The 17,998-nt window shown below is 43.7% G+C and overlaps 1 protein-coding gene across 10 annotated transcripts in view; it reads right to left on the bottom strand.

Moving 5' to 3' along the window:
* PIANP (PILR alpha associated neural protein) overlaps nucleotides 1-17,998 on the bottom strand; it is a 44,596-nt gene that overhangs the window by 10,992 nt on the left and 15,606 nt on the right. For all 10 annotated transcript variants that reach the window (XM_075842962.1, XM_075842964.1, XM_075842955.1 and 7 more), the window contains 3 exons: nucleotides 14,606-15,183; nucleotides 14,448-14,529; nucleotides 2,345-2,527 (listed from right to left, as the gene is read on the bottom strand). In XM_075842962.1, coding sequence (XP_075699077.1) covers nucleotides 2,345-2,527; nucleotides 14,448-14,529; nucleotides 14,606-15,183 — 843 coding nt within the window. The remainder of the gene's footprint in view (nucleotides 1-2,344; nucleotides 2,528-14,447; nucleotides 14,530-14,605; nucleotides 15,184-17,998) is intronic.

The raw sequence follows: 17,998 nt of genomic DNA, 5'->3' as shown, positions 1-17,998 counted from the left end.
TTGTGACGGGCTGCTGAATTATAGCGTGCGGTCAGCTGACGAGGGAGAAAATAGGTCTGTAAAGAGCAGGAGAATAGAACAGGTACTTGACCAATGGACAACAGGAACGAAATAATATCAGCTAGAAAACCAATGAGTATAATTTAAACCCCTGGGCCACCAGGAACAGAATACTGCACCACCAGACCTCCAGGAACAGGATAATGTATCACTTGACCACTAGACGCAGAATACTGGATTGCCAGGAAAAAGATACTGCACTACTTGACCATCAGGGACAGGACACTGCATCACTAGGCCACTTTATACAGGATACTGGACCACTGAGCCAACAGGGAAGGACAGTGCATCATCACTGGACCACCAAGAACAGGATGCAGGACCACCAGGAACAGGATGCAGCACCACTAGACCACCAGGAACAGGATGCAACACCACTTTGACCACCAGGAACAGGATGCAGGACCACTAGAACACCAGAAACAGGATGCAGGACCACCAGGAACAGGATGCAGGACCACTAGACCACCAGGAACAGGATGCAGCACTACTAGATGTCAGAAAAGTTTTATTTTAAATGTATGCTTATGTGATGGAGACCAAAGTGTTGAATATGTTATCAAGTGTGAGGGTGGTGGGCAGTCTCGATTTTCTATTCTTTATATGATGTGTGTAATTTTGTGCAGCGGCCATCTTGTCTGCAGTTCTCATCTTGTTTCTTTTGTAATGAATAAGAAAATCATTGTTCTTTTAAGACAGGTTTTCATGTTATTGAGGTTACTTATCTTTGACCTTGCTTTTCATACAAAGCTTGCAGAGAAAACACAGCGAGATGGTACGGCGGCAAAGATGCTTGTGGGAGTGCCTCCCCCATCTTACAGAAATAGTTTTGCCAAGAGAGATAAGGCCACCTGCACACCTAATATGTGAAGAATTAGAATGATGTATCTGGAATATACCGTGTGTCTGTAATTGGCTGAATAAGAAATACGTTTATCCCATGTATAAAAACTATGATACGCAAGATATCAGGAGACAGAGGCTGATGATGACTTAATCTGATGTCGCTTTGTCTCCTCATTAATGAGAATAAAAGGCCGCAATACTTCAATTTATTCCGGTGACTCCTTGAATCTCATTGATAGATTATAAATTCTTCTAATACTAGACCACCAGGAACAGGATGCAGGACCACAAGGAGCAGGATGTAGCACCACTGCATCACCAGGAACAGGATGCAGCACCACTGGACCACCAGGAACAGGATGCAAAACCACTGGACCACCGGGAACAGGATGCAGCACCACTGCATCACCAGGAACAGGATGTAGCACCACTGGACCACCAAGAACAGGATGCAGCACCACTGCATCACCCGGAACAGGATGCAGCACCACTAGACCACCAGGAACATGATGCAGGACCACCAGGGACAGGATGCAGCACCCCTAGACCACCAGGAACAGGATGCAGGACCACAAGGAGCAGGATGTAGCACGACTAGATCACCAGGAATAGGATGCAGGGCCACAAGGAACAGGATACTGCAGCACCACTGGACCACCAGGAACGGGATGCAGCACCCCTAGACCACAAGGAACAGGATGCAGCACCCCTAGACCACCAGGAAAAGCATGCAAGACCACCAGGATGCAGGACCACTAGACCACCCGGAACAGGATGCAGCACCACTGGACCACCAGGAAGAGGATGCAGCACCACTGCATCACCCGGAACAGGATGCAGCACCACTGGACCACCAGGAACAGGATGCAGCATCACTGGACCACCAGGAACAGGATGGACCACCAGGAACAGGACGCAGCACCACTGGACCACCAGGAACAGGATGCAGCACCACTGGACCACCAGGAACAGGATGCAGCACCACTGGACCACCAGGAACAGGATGCAGCACCCCTGGACCACCAGGAACAGGATGCACCGCCCCTGGACCACCAGGAACAGGATGCAGCGCAACTGGACCACCAGGAACAGGATGCAGCGCCACTGCACCACCAGGAACAGGATGCAGCACGACTAGACCACCAGGAACAGGATGCAGCGCCACTGGACCACCAGGAACAGGATGCAGCGCCACTGGACCACCAGGAACAGGATGCAGCACCACTAGACCACCAGGAGCAGTATACTGCACAACTTAGTGACCAAGTAGTGTCATCAAGCAGTGGAAATTCATGGATGTATGGCTGTAAATACAGTCAATTTTAGGACCCTGGTAAGGGAAGATTTTTCTCTCTAGTTGCAACACTACTGAGCATTCAGTGGACACACGAGGGTGTACTTATTTGTGTTGTAGACTATTTCAGAATGCTTTTCTTACTTGCTCGTCCTGCAGGGGATGCCTCTCTCATCCAGGCTACTTTTGAAGTCTCCAAGTTTCAGCGGGTGAAGCCCAGCAATGTCAGTGTCCGGTGAAAGGTCAGTGAGCGGTTGCAGGCTTCCTTCTTCTGGTAATGGGCAGCGATCATTTCGGTGACGTCTCCGTTTCTGTCTGCGCTCACAACTATGGGGAAGAGGAAAACAGAGAACAAAGTAAATACATTATGTATCGGAGAATCAAATATTAATGGACAAAATTCAGTCATCATTGTGCACGTTGCTGCATATCCATAATGGCCACTTAGAAGGTTGTTTTCAAAATAGTCACAACCAATATGGCCGCCAGTACAGCTACCATAAGTGCTGTCACCCAGCTTTCCCAGACCCCTGAATAGCAAACCTGCCTAAGAAAGGATGGAAAGATACCCCCTCCCATATCACTGCATAACTAGGCAGGCTTGTCATTCTGGTTGTAGGAAAGCTGGGTAATAACCCTAATAGAAGCGGTCTAGTTACAGCAGGAGGGGGGGGGGTGTCACGGCATAATTAGGCAGATTTGCCATTCAGGTGCCTAAGATAGCGGGGTGACATCTCTAGTGAGAGCATTGGTTGCAGTCCCTTTGTTTGTCACTCAGCTTTCCTAGGTCTGCTGACGGATCTAGACTATTCCAATCTGGTTGTTTACACTGGAACGTTTTCTTGTGTGTGCGCAGACCAGATACAGGGAGGAAAACGTTGAAATGATTTGATTAAATTTACCAGCGAGCAGAAATATTTCTGTCCTTGGAGAACTCGTGGCGTTGGAAACCATGCATGGAAACGGCAATCTACCAAATCGCTGAAAGTATCGAGCGGGAATTTGAAAATAAATCCTTCATAAAAATATAAACGAGATCTGAAATCCGCCGTCTGGAAAGAACACGCGAAACGGCGGCTTATATATTGTGATCTGCCGCTGCTTACTGGCCAGACCGCCGTCACACTGGACACCTCACATCTGCAGTCTGTATAATACAGCTTTATGTCCCTACCGCTGCAGAATCTGAAAATATACACCTCAGCTGCTGCAGAGCCTCATCTACTCCTCAGACGCGGCAAAACCTCAAAGTACACACCTCAGCTGCTGCAGAACCTCAAAATACATGCCTCAGCTGCTGCAGAACCTCAAAATACACCTCAGGTGCTGCAGAGCCTCATTATCCACTCCTCAGACGGTGCAAAACCGCAAAGTACACACCTCAGCTGCTGCAGAACCTCAAAATACATGCCTCAGCTGCTGCAGAACCTCAAAATACATGCCTCAGCTGCTGCACAGCCTCAAAATACACCTCAGGTGCTGCAGAGCCTCATTATCCACTCCTCAGACGGTGCAAAACCTCAAAGTACACACCTCAGCTGCTGCAGAACCTCAAAATACACACCTCAGCTGCAGAACCTCAAAATACATGCCTCAGATGCTGTAGAATCTCATAATACACGCCTCAGGCGCTACAGAACCTCAAAATACGCACCTCAGCTGATGCAGAACATCATAATACACACCTCAGCTGCTGTAGAACCTCAAAATACACACCTCAGCTGCTGCAGAACATCAAAATACACACCTCAGCTGCTGCAGAACATCAAAATACACCCCTCAGCTGCTGCAGAACCTCAAAATACACCCCTCAGCTGCTGCAGAACCTCAAAGTACACACCTCAGCTGCTGTAGAACCTCAAAGTACACACCTCAGCTGCTGCTGAACATCAAAATACACACCTCAGTTGCTGCAGAACCTCAAAATACACGCCTCAGCTGCTGCAGAACCTCAAAATACACACCTCAGCTGCTGCAGAACCTCAAAATACACACCTCAGCTGCTGCAGAACCTCAAAATACACACCTCAGCTGCTACAGAACCTCATTATCCACTCCTCAGATGTTGCAAAAGCTCATAATACACACTACAGCTGCTGCAGAACATCAAAATACACACCTCAGTTGCTGAGGCAACCCCATAGTACACACCTCAGCTGCTGCAGAACCTCAAAATACACACCTCAGCTGCTGCAGAACATCATTATACACACTTCAGCTGCTGCAAAACCTCATTATCCACACCTCAGATGCTGCAAAAGCTCATAATATACACTACAGATGCTGCAGAACATCAAAATACACACCTCAGTTGCTGAGGCAACCCCATAGTACACACCTCAGCTTCAGCAGAACCTCTTAATACATGCCTCAGCTGCTACAGAACCTCAAAATACACGCCTCAGCTGCTGCAGAACCTCAAAATACATGCCTCAGCTGCTACAGAACCTCAAAATACATGCCTCAGCTGCTGCAGAACCTCAAAATACATACCTCAGCTGTTGCAGAACCTCAAAGTACACACCTCAGCTGCTGCAGAACCTCAAAATACACACCTCAGCTGCTGCAGAACCTCATTATCCACTCATCAGATGCTGCAAAAGCTCACAATACACACTACAGATGCTGCAGAACATCAAAATACACACCTCAGTTGCTGAGGCAACCCTATAGTACACACCTCAGCTGCTGCAGAACCTCAAAATACACACCTCAGCTGCTGCAGAACCTCATTATACACACTTCAGATGCTGCAGAACATCATTATACACACTTCAGATGCTGCAGAACATCATACACCTCAGATGCTGCAAGACATTATTATACACACCTCTGCTGCTGCAGAAGCTCAGAATACACAGCTGCTGCAGAACAACATAATACAAACCTCATCTGTTGTGGAACATCATAATACACACCAGATACTGCTGCAGAACCTCATAATACACACTTCAGATGCTGTAGAATCTCATAATATGCACCTCACCTGCTGCAGATCTTCTTTGTAAGGATAAGGGAGCCTCAGATTCATCAATGGTGGACAGGAATCTCCCCCTTAATCTTGAAAAAGAGGTTCTGCAGCAGTTAAGGGTGTATATTATAAAGAAAAATTTACCCCTACTATAAATTATAAGAATATTAAGAGTCACCTCTGAGTTCTGTGACATGAATAAATGGCTGTGTCTTCGGCCTCGTGCTTTTATATGGTCGTGGCTTTGGCGACCTCTAATACTCTTCTGATTTACAGTAAGGGGCATTGTCCCAGATATAAGGTATGTAGGTTAGGATGGGGGTCACACAGCTGTAATACGGCCACAACACCTGGACTCCCGCGGTTCTACTAAACTTTAGATCCACATAGATCCATCTGTTAGTCTTTGTATAGTAAAAATGTAAATAATTTTATTTTTTGCTTTTGGTATCAATTGCTCAGTTTTCTAGATCTCGGCTTGCTGTCATTCAATAGAAACATTCATTATTATAAACTATGAAGATTCCTATTTAATGAAAGCAAGCATCCTGAAAACCATGGGGAGTTTATACAGGAAGTATATTTGCAAATTGTATAACTTTTTATACAATGATCTGCTGAAACTGTAATAGCTCACATCCTTTATTATATACACAGTGCTATGTATAGGGGTGCACAACCTGCGATGCCGGTCTGTGTCCAAATACTGCAGAAAGACACAGCTGTCAAAAGACCGCACATCCTTCTGATGAATGGGAACAGAGTGCTGTCATTAGACTGTCTACGGCAGCTCCGGTCTCGATTCCCTGCAGTGATCATAGACATCAGCGCAGGACTTGGAAAATACATGTGAGTGCCCTCTAGTGGCTGCTCATGTGTATCTTCCATGTCAGAGAGTAGAGGAGGGACAGGTAAGTGCTGATGATACACCATGTAGCTGGCACTAATGGGGGGCACTGTGTGGCTGCGAGTGTTATGGGGGCAGTGTGTGGCTGACACTACTTGGAAGGCACTGTTATGGGGACACTGTGTGACTGACACTGTTATGGAGGGCAATGAAGGGCAATCCAGGCAAAACTGTTACTGCGTTATGCCTAGTGAAGGCTTGAGGGGGCAGTGTATGACTGGTATTCTCTCTTTGGTAGTCTTTGAATCCCTGTCATGAACCCAAACCCTCCCCCTGTCAAGGTCTGTAATAGATTCGGAGTCCAGTGTTCGAAACGATCAGGAAGGAGGGTGCTGATAGCAAGAATAGTCAAGTAACAGTCCAAGTTTGGTACATAGATAAGCTGCAACAGGTTGTAGTTTGAGGCCAAGACGTGGTCGGGAAACAGTCCAAGTTTGGTACATAGGTAAACGGAGCAGGTTGCTTTTGAAAATATATGCGCCATTGGTTAAAGGAAACCTCAATCATGGCGACGATCACCACTGAACTTCGATGGTAGTGGCATGCATGAACTTGAATCTGTGGCAGGGCAGTTCAAATCCAGAAGTTTTCTTTGCAATTTAATCAACTCTTTGTAAATCTCGCACTATATTTTTCGTGATAAGTGTTTGAAGTTCGGCAATTTGCTTCCTTATTGTTGCCAAAGGACTTGCTCCAGCGGATTCCATATTGGGCCAGGCTATTGTCATGATCTATGGCAGATTCGGGGTCCAGTGGCTGAAACGATCTGGCAGAGGTGTGCAGATAGTAAGAGCAGTCAAGTCACAGTCCAGGTTCGGTATAGAGATGAGCAGCAACAGGTTGTAGTATGAGGCAGAGAGGACTTAGCCTACAGGCAGGAAGTTTAATAATCTGGCAAGGACGAATTGCAAGGTCCAGGCTTATATAGGAAGCGAAAACGGTGAGACAAATCAGGTAATCAGGGCAAGGAATCCAGAGGACCTGGACAATAGTTTCAGCAGTGGAGCTGTCCAACATCCCGGGTGGCTTATTGAGAAGAGCTACTGCCTGGAACACGAGAGTCTCTAGCTCCAAAGCCTGATAACCCCTTCAGTTTTACCCAAAGTGAACCCTTTAAGTTTTATTGTGACCCTTGGGAGTAGTACAATTTGACAATGTGGCCCCTGGACCAGAAAAGATTGCGCACACCTGGTAAAAAGTGATCAAAAAAGCTGAAACGGTAAAAAAACACTGCCGCCTATTATTTAGATCCAGGCTTCCCCTCCTTCCTCCAGTATGGCAAGACTGCTATGTAGCTGTCCTTGCGAAGTTATATGCGGACTAACCCCATGTATAGCGCCAGTAAGCGTTAAATATTAACGTGTGCAGTGGCGCCCATAGCTCTGCTTATCCCCTAGTCTTCTTGTTCCTATAATATATGTGGTTAAGGATCCATAGTGAAGTTTTAATACAAGCATCCTCGTACCATAAAGTATTTTTATTATCTAAATACTCATGCAGAAAATTCAAGGTGACACCTAAGCTGAATATATTTGTAATGTAATTTGTTCTGTGGGGGAAGCAAAGTTCCTCTGCTCTGCTGTGAAGCTGAAGTCACGCAGAAGGACACAGCAGGGGAGCACTCAGTGGTGCTACAATTAGAGGCTCATAATGGCTTGCAGTCATTTATTTAAAGTAACTGCATGCGTTTTACACGCCTTATATAATGCCATGACATGGGCACACTGGCAAGTATAGATTTATAAATGTTACCGTAAATTATATTATTTACTAAAATTTTATTACGTGTCTATCTGTTCCTATATGTTTATGTATGTACAGCTGGTATATCAAACTTACTTTTGTATATAGTGATATGGAGCTTGCTGGTATAACCTGGGTATCTTCCAGTGGCGTACCTACCGCTATAGCAGCCATAGCGACTCCACATTCAATAGGATATGCGTCCTTCATTGAACGCTATAACAGAGCAGGGAGGTATTTCCCTGCTCTGCCACAGCCTACACATACCTCCCAACCGTCCAGGCGGTGTCCCGCTGTCCTGGGTGGCCGGGGTTATGTCCCGCTATCTAACTCAATTCTGAAGCAAGGAGCCATCAGCTGCCTGCTTCAGAATTAGTTCAGCGTGGACGAGCAGAGGGAGCTCCTCCGCTCGCTGAGCACAGCGCTACTTTAAAGAGGCTCTGTCACCAGATTTTGCAACCCCTATCTGCTATTGCAGCAGATCGGCGCTGCAATGTAGATTACAGTAACGTTTTTATTTTTAAAAAACGAGCATTTTTGGCCAAGTTATGACCATTTTTGTATTTATGCAAATGAGGCTTGCAAAAGTACAACTGGGCGTGTATTGTGTGTGTTACATCGGGGCGTTTTTACTTCTTTTACTAGCTGGGCGTTCTGATGAGAAGTATCATCCACTTCTCTTCAGAACGCCCAGCTTCTGGCAGTGCAGACACACAGCGTGTTCTCGAGAGATCACGCTGTGACGTCACTCACAGGTCCTGCATCGTGTCGGACGAGCGAGGACACATCGGCACCAGAGGCTACAGTTGATTCTGCAGCAGCATCGGCGTTTGCAGGTAAGTCGATGTAGCTACTTACCTGCAAACGCTGATGCTGCTGCAGAATCAACTGTAGCCTCTGGTGCCGATGTGTCCTCGCTCGTCTGACACGATGCAGGACCTGTGAGTGATGTCACAGCGTGATCTGCCAGAAGCTGGGCGTTCTGAAGAGAAGTGGATGATACTTCTCGTCAGAACGCCCAGCTAGTAAAAGAAGTAAAAACGCCCCGATGTACGCACATAATACACGCCCAGTTGTACTTTTACTTTTCAACACGCCCAGTTGTACTTTTGCAAGCCTCATTTGCATAAATACAAAAATGGTCATAACTTGGCCAAAAATGCTCGTTTTTTTAAAATAAAAACGTTACTGTAATCTACATTGCAGCGCCTATCTGCTGCAATAGCAGATAGGGGTTGCAAAATCTGGTGACAGAGCCTCTTTAAGTGCTGTGCTCGGGGAAGCCCTGTTGTCACTGTCCATACATGGATAGTTACGTCAGTAGCTACTCCTAGTGTGGTATCCCCGTTGCCGATGATCTGGCCGGGGATTCCACTCCTATAGGAAACTCCTGAGGTCACTGTCCATATATGGACATTGACGTCAGGGGCTCCTCCTGGAGCGGAATCTCCGGCCATAATGGGCAACGAGGATTCCGCACAAGGAGTGGCCACTGACGTTGCATCAGGGCTTCCCTCTAGGAGCGGAATTCCCGGCCCATGCTCTGGCTCTATCTTCAAGGGTGGTGGCACTATCTACATAGACACTGTGGCACTATCTACATGGGCACTATGTCACTATCTACAAGGGCACTGGTACTAGGGGCAGCTAAGGGGGAATTATGCTGTATGGGGGCTGCTTTGGGGGCATTAAGCTGTATGGGGCAGCTATGGGGGCATCATACTGTATGGGTCAGCCATGGGGGTATTATGCTGCATGGGGCAGCTATGGGGGCATTATGCTGTATGGGGGAATTTGTTTGGGCATTTTACTGCATGGGGGCATCTGTCTGGGCATTATACTGCATAGGAGCATCTGTGTGCGCATTATACTCTATGGGGGCATCTGTGATGGCATACTGTATGGGGGCATCTATGGGTCAGTATACTGTATAGTGGCAGCTATGTGGGCATTAAACATATGGTGGCAGCTATTATACTGTGTGGGGGCAGCAATTTGGTATTATACTGTGTGGGAGGCACTATGGGAGCATGATACTGTGTGGGCTGAACCAGCTGTGTATGGACGGGGATTGGGTGGGATTAGAGGCGCCACGCCGTAAAAGAAAAAAAATGCAGTGACACGCTGTGTGTCGCAACGGTTGTCCTTCTTTGTGATACTTGAAAGTATAGCACTGTCTACAGGGAGGGCTGTATAGCACTGTCTACAGGGGGCGCTGTATAGCACTGTCTACAGAGAGGGCTGTATAGCACTGTCTACAGGGAGGGCTGTATAGCACTGTCTACAGGGGGCGCTGTATAGCACTGTCTACAGGGAGGGCTGTATAGCACTGTCTACAGGGAGGGCTGTATAGCACTGTCTACAGGGGGCGCTGTATAGCACTGTCTACAGGGGGGCTGTGTAGCACTGTCTACTGGGGGAGCTGTATAGCACTGTCTACAGGGGGGCTGTATAGCACTGTCTACTGGGGGAGCTGTATAGCACTGTCTACTGGGGGAGCTGTATAGCACTGTCTACAGGGGGGCTGTATAGCACTGTCTACAGGCGGCGCTGTATAGCACTGTCTACAGGGGGGCTGTATAGCACTGTCTACAGGGGGGTTGTATAGCACTGTCTACAGGGGGCGCTGTATAGCACTGTCTACAGGGGGCGCTGTATAGCACTGTCTACAGGGGGCGCTGTATAGCACTGTCTACAGGGGGCGCTGTATAGCACTGTCTACAGGGGTCGCTGTATAGCACTGTCTACAGGGGGCGCTGTATAGCACTGTCTACAGGGGGCTGTATATCACTGTCTACAGGGGGGCTGTATAGCACTCTCTACAGGGGGGCTGTATAGCACTGTCTACAGGGGGGCTGTATAGCACTGTCTACGGGGGGGCTGTATAGCACTGTCTACGGGGGGGCTGTATGGCACAATCTACAGGAGGGGTCTGTATGGCACAATCTACAGGAGGGGGCTATATGGCACTATCTACAGGGGGGCACTATCTACAAGGGCGGGCTGTGCGTGGCTCCCAGGGGAGGGGGGCCCCAGTCCAGTCAAAAGTTTGAATGGGGCCCAGTGTTTCCTAGTTACGCCCCTGGTATCTCGTGTATATCATTATATATGTACAGTTGGTATAAGTTATACATCTTCTTGTATATAGTGATATGGACCATGCTGGTATAACCTGGGTATCTTCTGTATATAATTATATATGTACAGCTGGTATAAGTTATACATCTTCTTGTATATAGTGATATGGAGCATGCTGGTATAACCTGGGTATCTTCTGTGTATAATTATATATGTACAGCTGGTATAAGTTATACATCTTCTTGTATATAGTGATATGGAGCATGCTGGTATAACCTGGGTATCTTCTGTATATAATTATATATGTACAGCTGGTATAAGTATACATCTTCTTGTATATAGTGATATGGAGCATGCTGGTATAACCTGGGTATCTTCTGTATATAATTATATATGTACAGCTGGTATAAGTTATACATCTTCTTGTATATAGTGATATGGAGCATGCTGGTATAACCTGGGTATCTTCTGTATATAATTATATATGTACAGCTGGTATAAGTATACATCTTCTTGTATATAGTGCGTTGGAGCATGCTGGTATAACCTGGGTATCTCCTGTATTTCATTATATATGTACATCTGGTATAAGTTATACGTCTTCTTGTATATAGTGATATGGAGCATGCTGGTATAACCTGGGCATCTTCTGTATATAATTATATATGTACAGCTGGTCTAAGTTATACATCTTCTTGTATATAGTGATATGGACCATGCTGGTATAACCTGGGTATCTTCTGTTATAATTATATATGTACAGCTGGTATAAGTTATACATCTTCTTGTATATAGTGATATGGAGCATGCTGGTATAACCTGGGTATCTTCTGTATATAATTATATATGTACAGCTGGTATAAGTTATACATCTTCTTGTATATAGTGATATGGAGCATGCTGGTATAATCTGGGTATCTTCTGTATGTAATTATATATGTACAGCTTGTATAAGTTATACATCTTCTTGTATATAGTGATATGGAGCATGCTGGTATAACCTGGGCATCTTCTGTATATAATTATATATGTACAGCTGGTATAAGTTATACATCTTCTTGTATATAGTGTGTTGGAGCATGCTGGTATAACCTGGGTATCTTCTGTATATAATTATATATGTACAGCTGGTATAAGTTATACATCTTCTTGTATATAGTGCGTTGGAGCATGCTGGTATAACCTGGGTATCTTCTGTATATAATTATATATGTACAGCTGGTATAAGTTATACATCTTCTTGTATATAGTGATATGGAACATGCTGGTATAACCTGGGTATCTCCTGTATTTCATTATATATGTACAGCTGGTATAAGTTATACATCTTCTTGTATATAGTGCGTTGGAGCATGCTGGTATAACCTGGGTATCTTCTGTATATAATTATATATGTACAGCTGGTATAAGTTATACATCTTGTATATAGGGATGTGGAGCATGCTGGTATAACCTGGGCATCTTCTGTATATAATTATATATGTACAGCTGGTATAAGTTATACATCTTCTTGTATATAGTGATATGGACCATGCTGGTATAACCTGGGCATCTTCTGTATATAATTATATATGTACAGCTGGTATAAGTTATACATCTTCTTGTATATAGTGATATGGACCATGCTGGTATAACCTGGGTATCTTCTGTATATAATTATATAGGTACAGCTGGTATAAGTTATACATTTTCTTGTATATAGTGATATGGAGCATGCTGGTATGACCTGGGTATCTTCTGTATATAATTATATATGTAGATCTGGTATAAGTTATACATCTTCTTGTATATAGTGCGTTGGAGCATGCTGGTATAACCTGGGTATCTCCTGTATTTCATTATATATGTACAGCTGGTATAAGTTATACATCTTGTATATAGGGATGTGGAGCATGCTGGTATAACCTGGGCATCTTCTGTATATAATTATATATGTACAGCTGGTATAAGTTATACATCTTCTTGTATATAGTGATATGGAGCATGCTGGTATAACCTGGGTATCTTCTGTATATAATTATATAGGTACAGCTGGTATAAGTTATACATTTTCTTGTATATAGTGATATGGAGCATGCTGGTATAACCTGGGTATCTTCTGTATATAATTATATATGTACAGCTGGTATAAGTTATACATCATCTTGTATATAGTGATATGGACCATGCTGGTATAACCTGGGTATCTCCTGTATTTCATTATATATGTACATCTGGTATAAGTTATACATCTTCTTGTATATAGTGATATGGACCATGCTGGTATAACCTGGGTATCTTCTGTATATAATTATATAGGTACAGCAGGTATAAGATATACATTTTCTTGTATATAGTTATATGGAGCATGCTGGTATAACCTGGGTATCTTCTGTATATAACTATATATGTACAGCTGGTATAAGTTATACATCTTGTTGTATATAGTGCGTTGGAGAATGCTGGTATAACCTGGGTATCTCCTGTATTTCAGTATATATGTACAGCTGGTATAAGTTATACATCTTGTATATAGGGATGTGGAGCATGCTGGTATAACCTGGGCATCTTCTGTATATAATTATATATGTACAGCTGGTATAAGTTATACATCTTCTTGTATATAGTGATATGGAGCATGCTGGTATAACCTGGGCATCTTCTGTATATAATTATATATGTACAGCTGGTATAAGTTATACATCTTCTTGTATATAGTGATATGGAGCATGCTGGTATAACCTGGGTATCTTTTGTATATAATTATATATGTACAGCTGGTATAAGTTATACATCATCTTGTATATAGTGATATGGACCATGCTGGTATAACCTGGGTATCTCCTGTATTTCATTATATATGTACAGCTGGTATAAGTTATACATCTTCTTGTATATAGTGATATGGACCATGCTGGTATAACCTGGGTATCTTCTGTATATAATTATATATGTACAGCTGGTATAAGTTATACATCTTCTTGTATATAGTGATATGGAGCATGCTGGTATAACCTGGGTATCTTCTGTATATAGTTATATATGTACAGATGGTATAAGTTATACATCTTGTATATAGTGATATGGAGCATGCTGGTATAACCTGGGTATCTTCTGTATATAGTTATATATGTACAGATGGTATAAGTTATACATCTTCTTGTATATAGGGATGTGGAGCATGCTGGTATAACCTGGGCATCTTCTGTATATAATTATATATGTACAGCTGATATGTTATACATCTTCTTGTATATAGTGATATGGACCATGCTGGTATAACCTGGGTATCTTCTGTATATAATTATATATGTACAGCTGATATGTTATACATCTTCTTGTATATAGTGATATGGACCATGCTGGTATAACCTGGGCATATTCTGATATATATTTATATAGGTACAGCTGTTATAGGTTTCACATACTCTGGTATATAGTGAAATGGTTTTTCAGCCTGAGAGCTAACAGGAAACCAGCAGAATTACAAATGTAGCATTGAATGTGAGTAAAATATAAGACGTGATGGAACTCATGATGATTATTTACCACTTGGCTGCTACACTCACCAGAACTTGATGATTATTCCGGTAGCCACAAAAACAATGACCACAGAGATTACGATTGTAACATATAGTTGGGGGTCTGTTCCTGTAGAGAAAGAAAGAAATAAAGTAGGTGCAAAGAACATCTTGTTTTCAAACCCCTTTCCCAGGTATCTGCTCACCTTCGTCTTTTGGAGAAAAACCGTGGGGTCTCAGCGTGGACGGGATCCCCCGCAAATCTAGTCCTCGCGCAGGTTCATGGTTTTCAGAGAGGCCCCACTCTGAATGGTAAAAAGGTCGAGGAGTGGAAGAAGCAAAACTTTGAGCCCCTTCTTCATCTGAGACTGTTGGGTCCCACAAGATAGCCCATGGGTATTGAGATGGGGGAACTGCTCCTTCAATGGCTGCAGGGAAGAGCAAACTAGACGCTGGAGACTGGCGCTTGCCTCGTGTTGGCACAGATCGCTGATAAAGGTGCTTCGGGTTCCTGTGGGCGAAGTATGTGATCTTTGGTGGAAAGTTTTGTGATCTGATCATGGGGGAAGCATGAAGGTCAGGATGGTGAGTAGAACCTGAGGGTTGTGGAGCAGGATGACGGGAAGAGTATAGATGCTTGTGGACAGCTGGGATAGAGGAAGATGGAGATCTTATTGCACCATGATGGGGAAACCTTGTAGGGTGCAGGAGATTAGGGAGTGAAGAACACGTGCTTGATAGGAGTACAGAATAATAAATGAAGAAGGTGGAAGGACAGCCAGACCTGAGAGAGAGGGGGAAGGTTAGTAGATTGACTTCAACACCAACCCTACCCTCCTTGGTTCTTTCACCCTGCCTAGTAACCCTGTCCTCCTAAATTTACTCCTTAAAGGGATTGTCCTCCTTTTGAAATATTGTTCTTGTTACAATGCTCCTACTGCAATGAGATGATCACAGGTAGTACTGCTGCTAGGGCCTCTGGTGATCAGCTGTAATCTCCAGGTGAACCTAGCAAAATAGATTTAATTTCCCTACAGCACCACCGCAGGAGAGATAAAGAATTACATGGTGCCCATTAAAATCAATAGGATGTTCATGCAATGCATGGACATGTCGGGTCCTCCGGAGAGGGAGGGTTCGGGACCTCTATCAATTAGTCAGACTGCCTAAAAATGGATTTTGTAAACCAGACAGCCCCTTTAATAGCTTGAGGCCTTGCCTTTACCCTCTATGTTATTTTACATTCTCTATGGTCTAAGCTACACATTAAATTTTTAGTAATAAAATTGACCACAATCAACCGATGTTTGTGCTACTTTTTACAGATGGTTGCTTACTGCTTGTGTATTGTTTTCAGTCACTAGTGAGAGTGCCACTATTATTTATGGGCAGTGTCTGGTATTGCAGCTTTACCAACTGAATATTTGCAATACCAGACAAAGCCCACGAACAAGAGTGGCGCTGTTCTGTGCTGATCTCATACGGATTTATTTCTGAGCAACTAAAAATTGTTATTGATTGATCATGTTGACAAAATGAATATTGTTAGTTATTGAGCGGATAATACAAAGATGACAACCAATATGGCTGCACTTCCTTTAATAACTTTTTAAAAAATGACCGCCGCAAATCGAGAAATACTAACATCTCTGTAAGGAAAACAAATGATCACATTTTGGTTGCTATTTTTACTACTGATTTATTAGCATATGTACAATTTTAAGTTTTGGGTTGAAATCCTCTTGGGTTGTCCAGTTTATAAAACCCATTCCATACCCTCTATTAGGGGATTCTGATTTAATAGAGGGGGGTCCTCTGTTCAGGATCCTCATCTTTTGGCCAGAGTGGAGAGCGGCTACAATGAGCGTCTCTCTCTCTGAAGGACCTGTTCTGCATTACACAGAAAATCTATCGACTTAAATGAGCATTGTGTAATCCTTTATTTCCCCTGTGGGGGCGCTGCAGGGAAATTTCCCGCAAGATCACAGCTAATCGCTGTGAGTCCCAGCAGAGGGACACTTTGTGATGAGTTCATTCTCAAGGGAACCTTCTTTCAAGTAGGGATTGTCCAAAGTGGACAACCCCTTTAAGGACGACGAGATGGAAACAGTGGGCTGAAGGTTCACCCTTGTCAACTCTACCGCCACCTCCAGTTTCAAAGAAGCGATGACAAGGAGCATAGTTGTCAGTCCGTACCTTGGGAGGAGGTTCCAGGAGGCTGTCGTATCCGTTACAAATCCGGTTATTGTTTATATAATTAGTGAGAAGAGGACGGGTCCAAGCAGAGACGTAACTTGGAGCTCATGGGCTCCAACGCAAAATCGGTACCACAATCCATTTGTAATACTGGTGTCTTCGTATGGGTAAGTCCACAAGGGTTGGAAATGTTGTAGATTTTACCCTCGGATTTGTGGATTACAATACCAAGCAAGTGTATGAGATTTTACAAAATCTCATCCAAATACTACGCAAATTTTCCACGCGGAATTTGACCTGCATGTCAATTCTGTTGCGGATTGTGGATGGATTTATTGGCGATTTTCATTATTGACTTCAATAGGGAAGAAAATATTTGCAAGTGAAACCCGTAGAAAATCCTCAGCAGAAAGCAAAATCGCCATATTCTGTGCGGATTTGTTCCGTTTATTTCCATGCGGATTTCGCTGCTGATTATTTCCGCCGCGTTTAGATTTAGCCTATGTGGCATAGGGGGCTCTGCGGGGCCTGGGTGCACCTTTCACCTCGGCACCCCCTATAGCAATGCCCCTGATCCAGGGTGACAACTCTGCTCCTTGTCAAGTGAAACTAAAGGAAAAAATAGTAATGCAGGCGGAAGTAGCCATACTCCCTTCCACCCCTGGTTTTAGAGATGGTGGAGTCGAGGTAAGTATAACTTTAGGTAAATCCATTGAGAAGGGGAATATTAGTTTAGGGTGGAGTTTTCTTCAACACCTAACATCCAGCCATACACTTATTATAAGGACGACCATAGACATAATGGAGAAAATTCATTAAAACTGGTGCAAGGGGAAATGGAGAAGTTCCCCATTGCAACCAATCAGGTCGCTGCTTTCATTTTCCAAAGAACTTCTAAGAAATGAGAGCTGGAACCAGATTGGTTGCTACAGACAGCCGCTCCATGTTTTCCTTGTACCAGTTTTTATAAATGTTGCCCAATAATTATGTGTTTAAATAGAGAAATCTAATGTTTTGGATCATTAACCGGATCATGACCAAGCTATTTGAAGCCTTCGGGACCAAAGACCCTTTAGCCATTTTTAGCCCGTGTTAGTGGATTTTTTTGTCATTATTTCCGTAATCAATGCAGGTTTCTTTTTCATCATTTTTATACACAAAATGTTAGCTTTTTTAGCATTTATGCTTTATGGTTTTTTTTTAACTTTCTAGCAAATAAACTTCTGGTAATAATAAAGTGTTACTCTAAAATAGACTTTTTATTTATGATCATCATTGTCTACCATGAACCGTATCTAGTTTAGGGTAATACGGTCAGGGCTAGCGCTACAACATAGATTTTTATTTTCTTTGGATGGGTATTTTATGTGTATTTTTTAACTTATTTTTTTATTAACTTTTAT

Source organism: Rhinoderma darwinii, chromosome 11 (assembly GCF_050947455.1).
Source record: "Rhinoderma darwinii isolate aRhiDar2 chromosome 11, aRhiDar2.hap1, whole genome shotgun sequence".
Lineage (NCBI taxonomy): Eukaryota > Metazoa > Chordata > Amphibia > Anura > Rhinodermatidae > Rhinoderma > Rhinoderma darwinii.
Note: the sequence above shows the minus strand (reverse complement) of the source record. Positions and strands in the feature narration are given on the sequence as shown.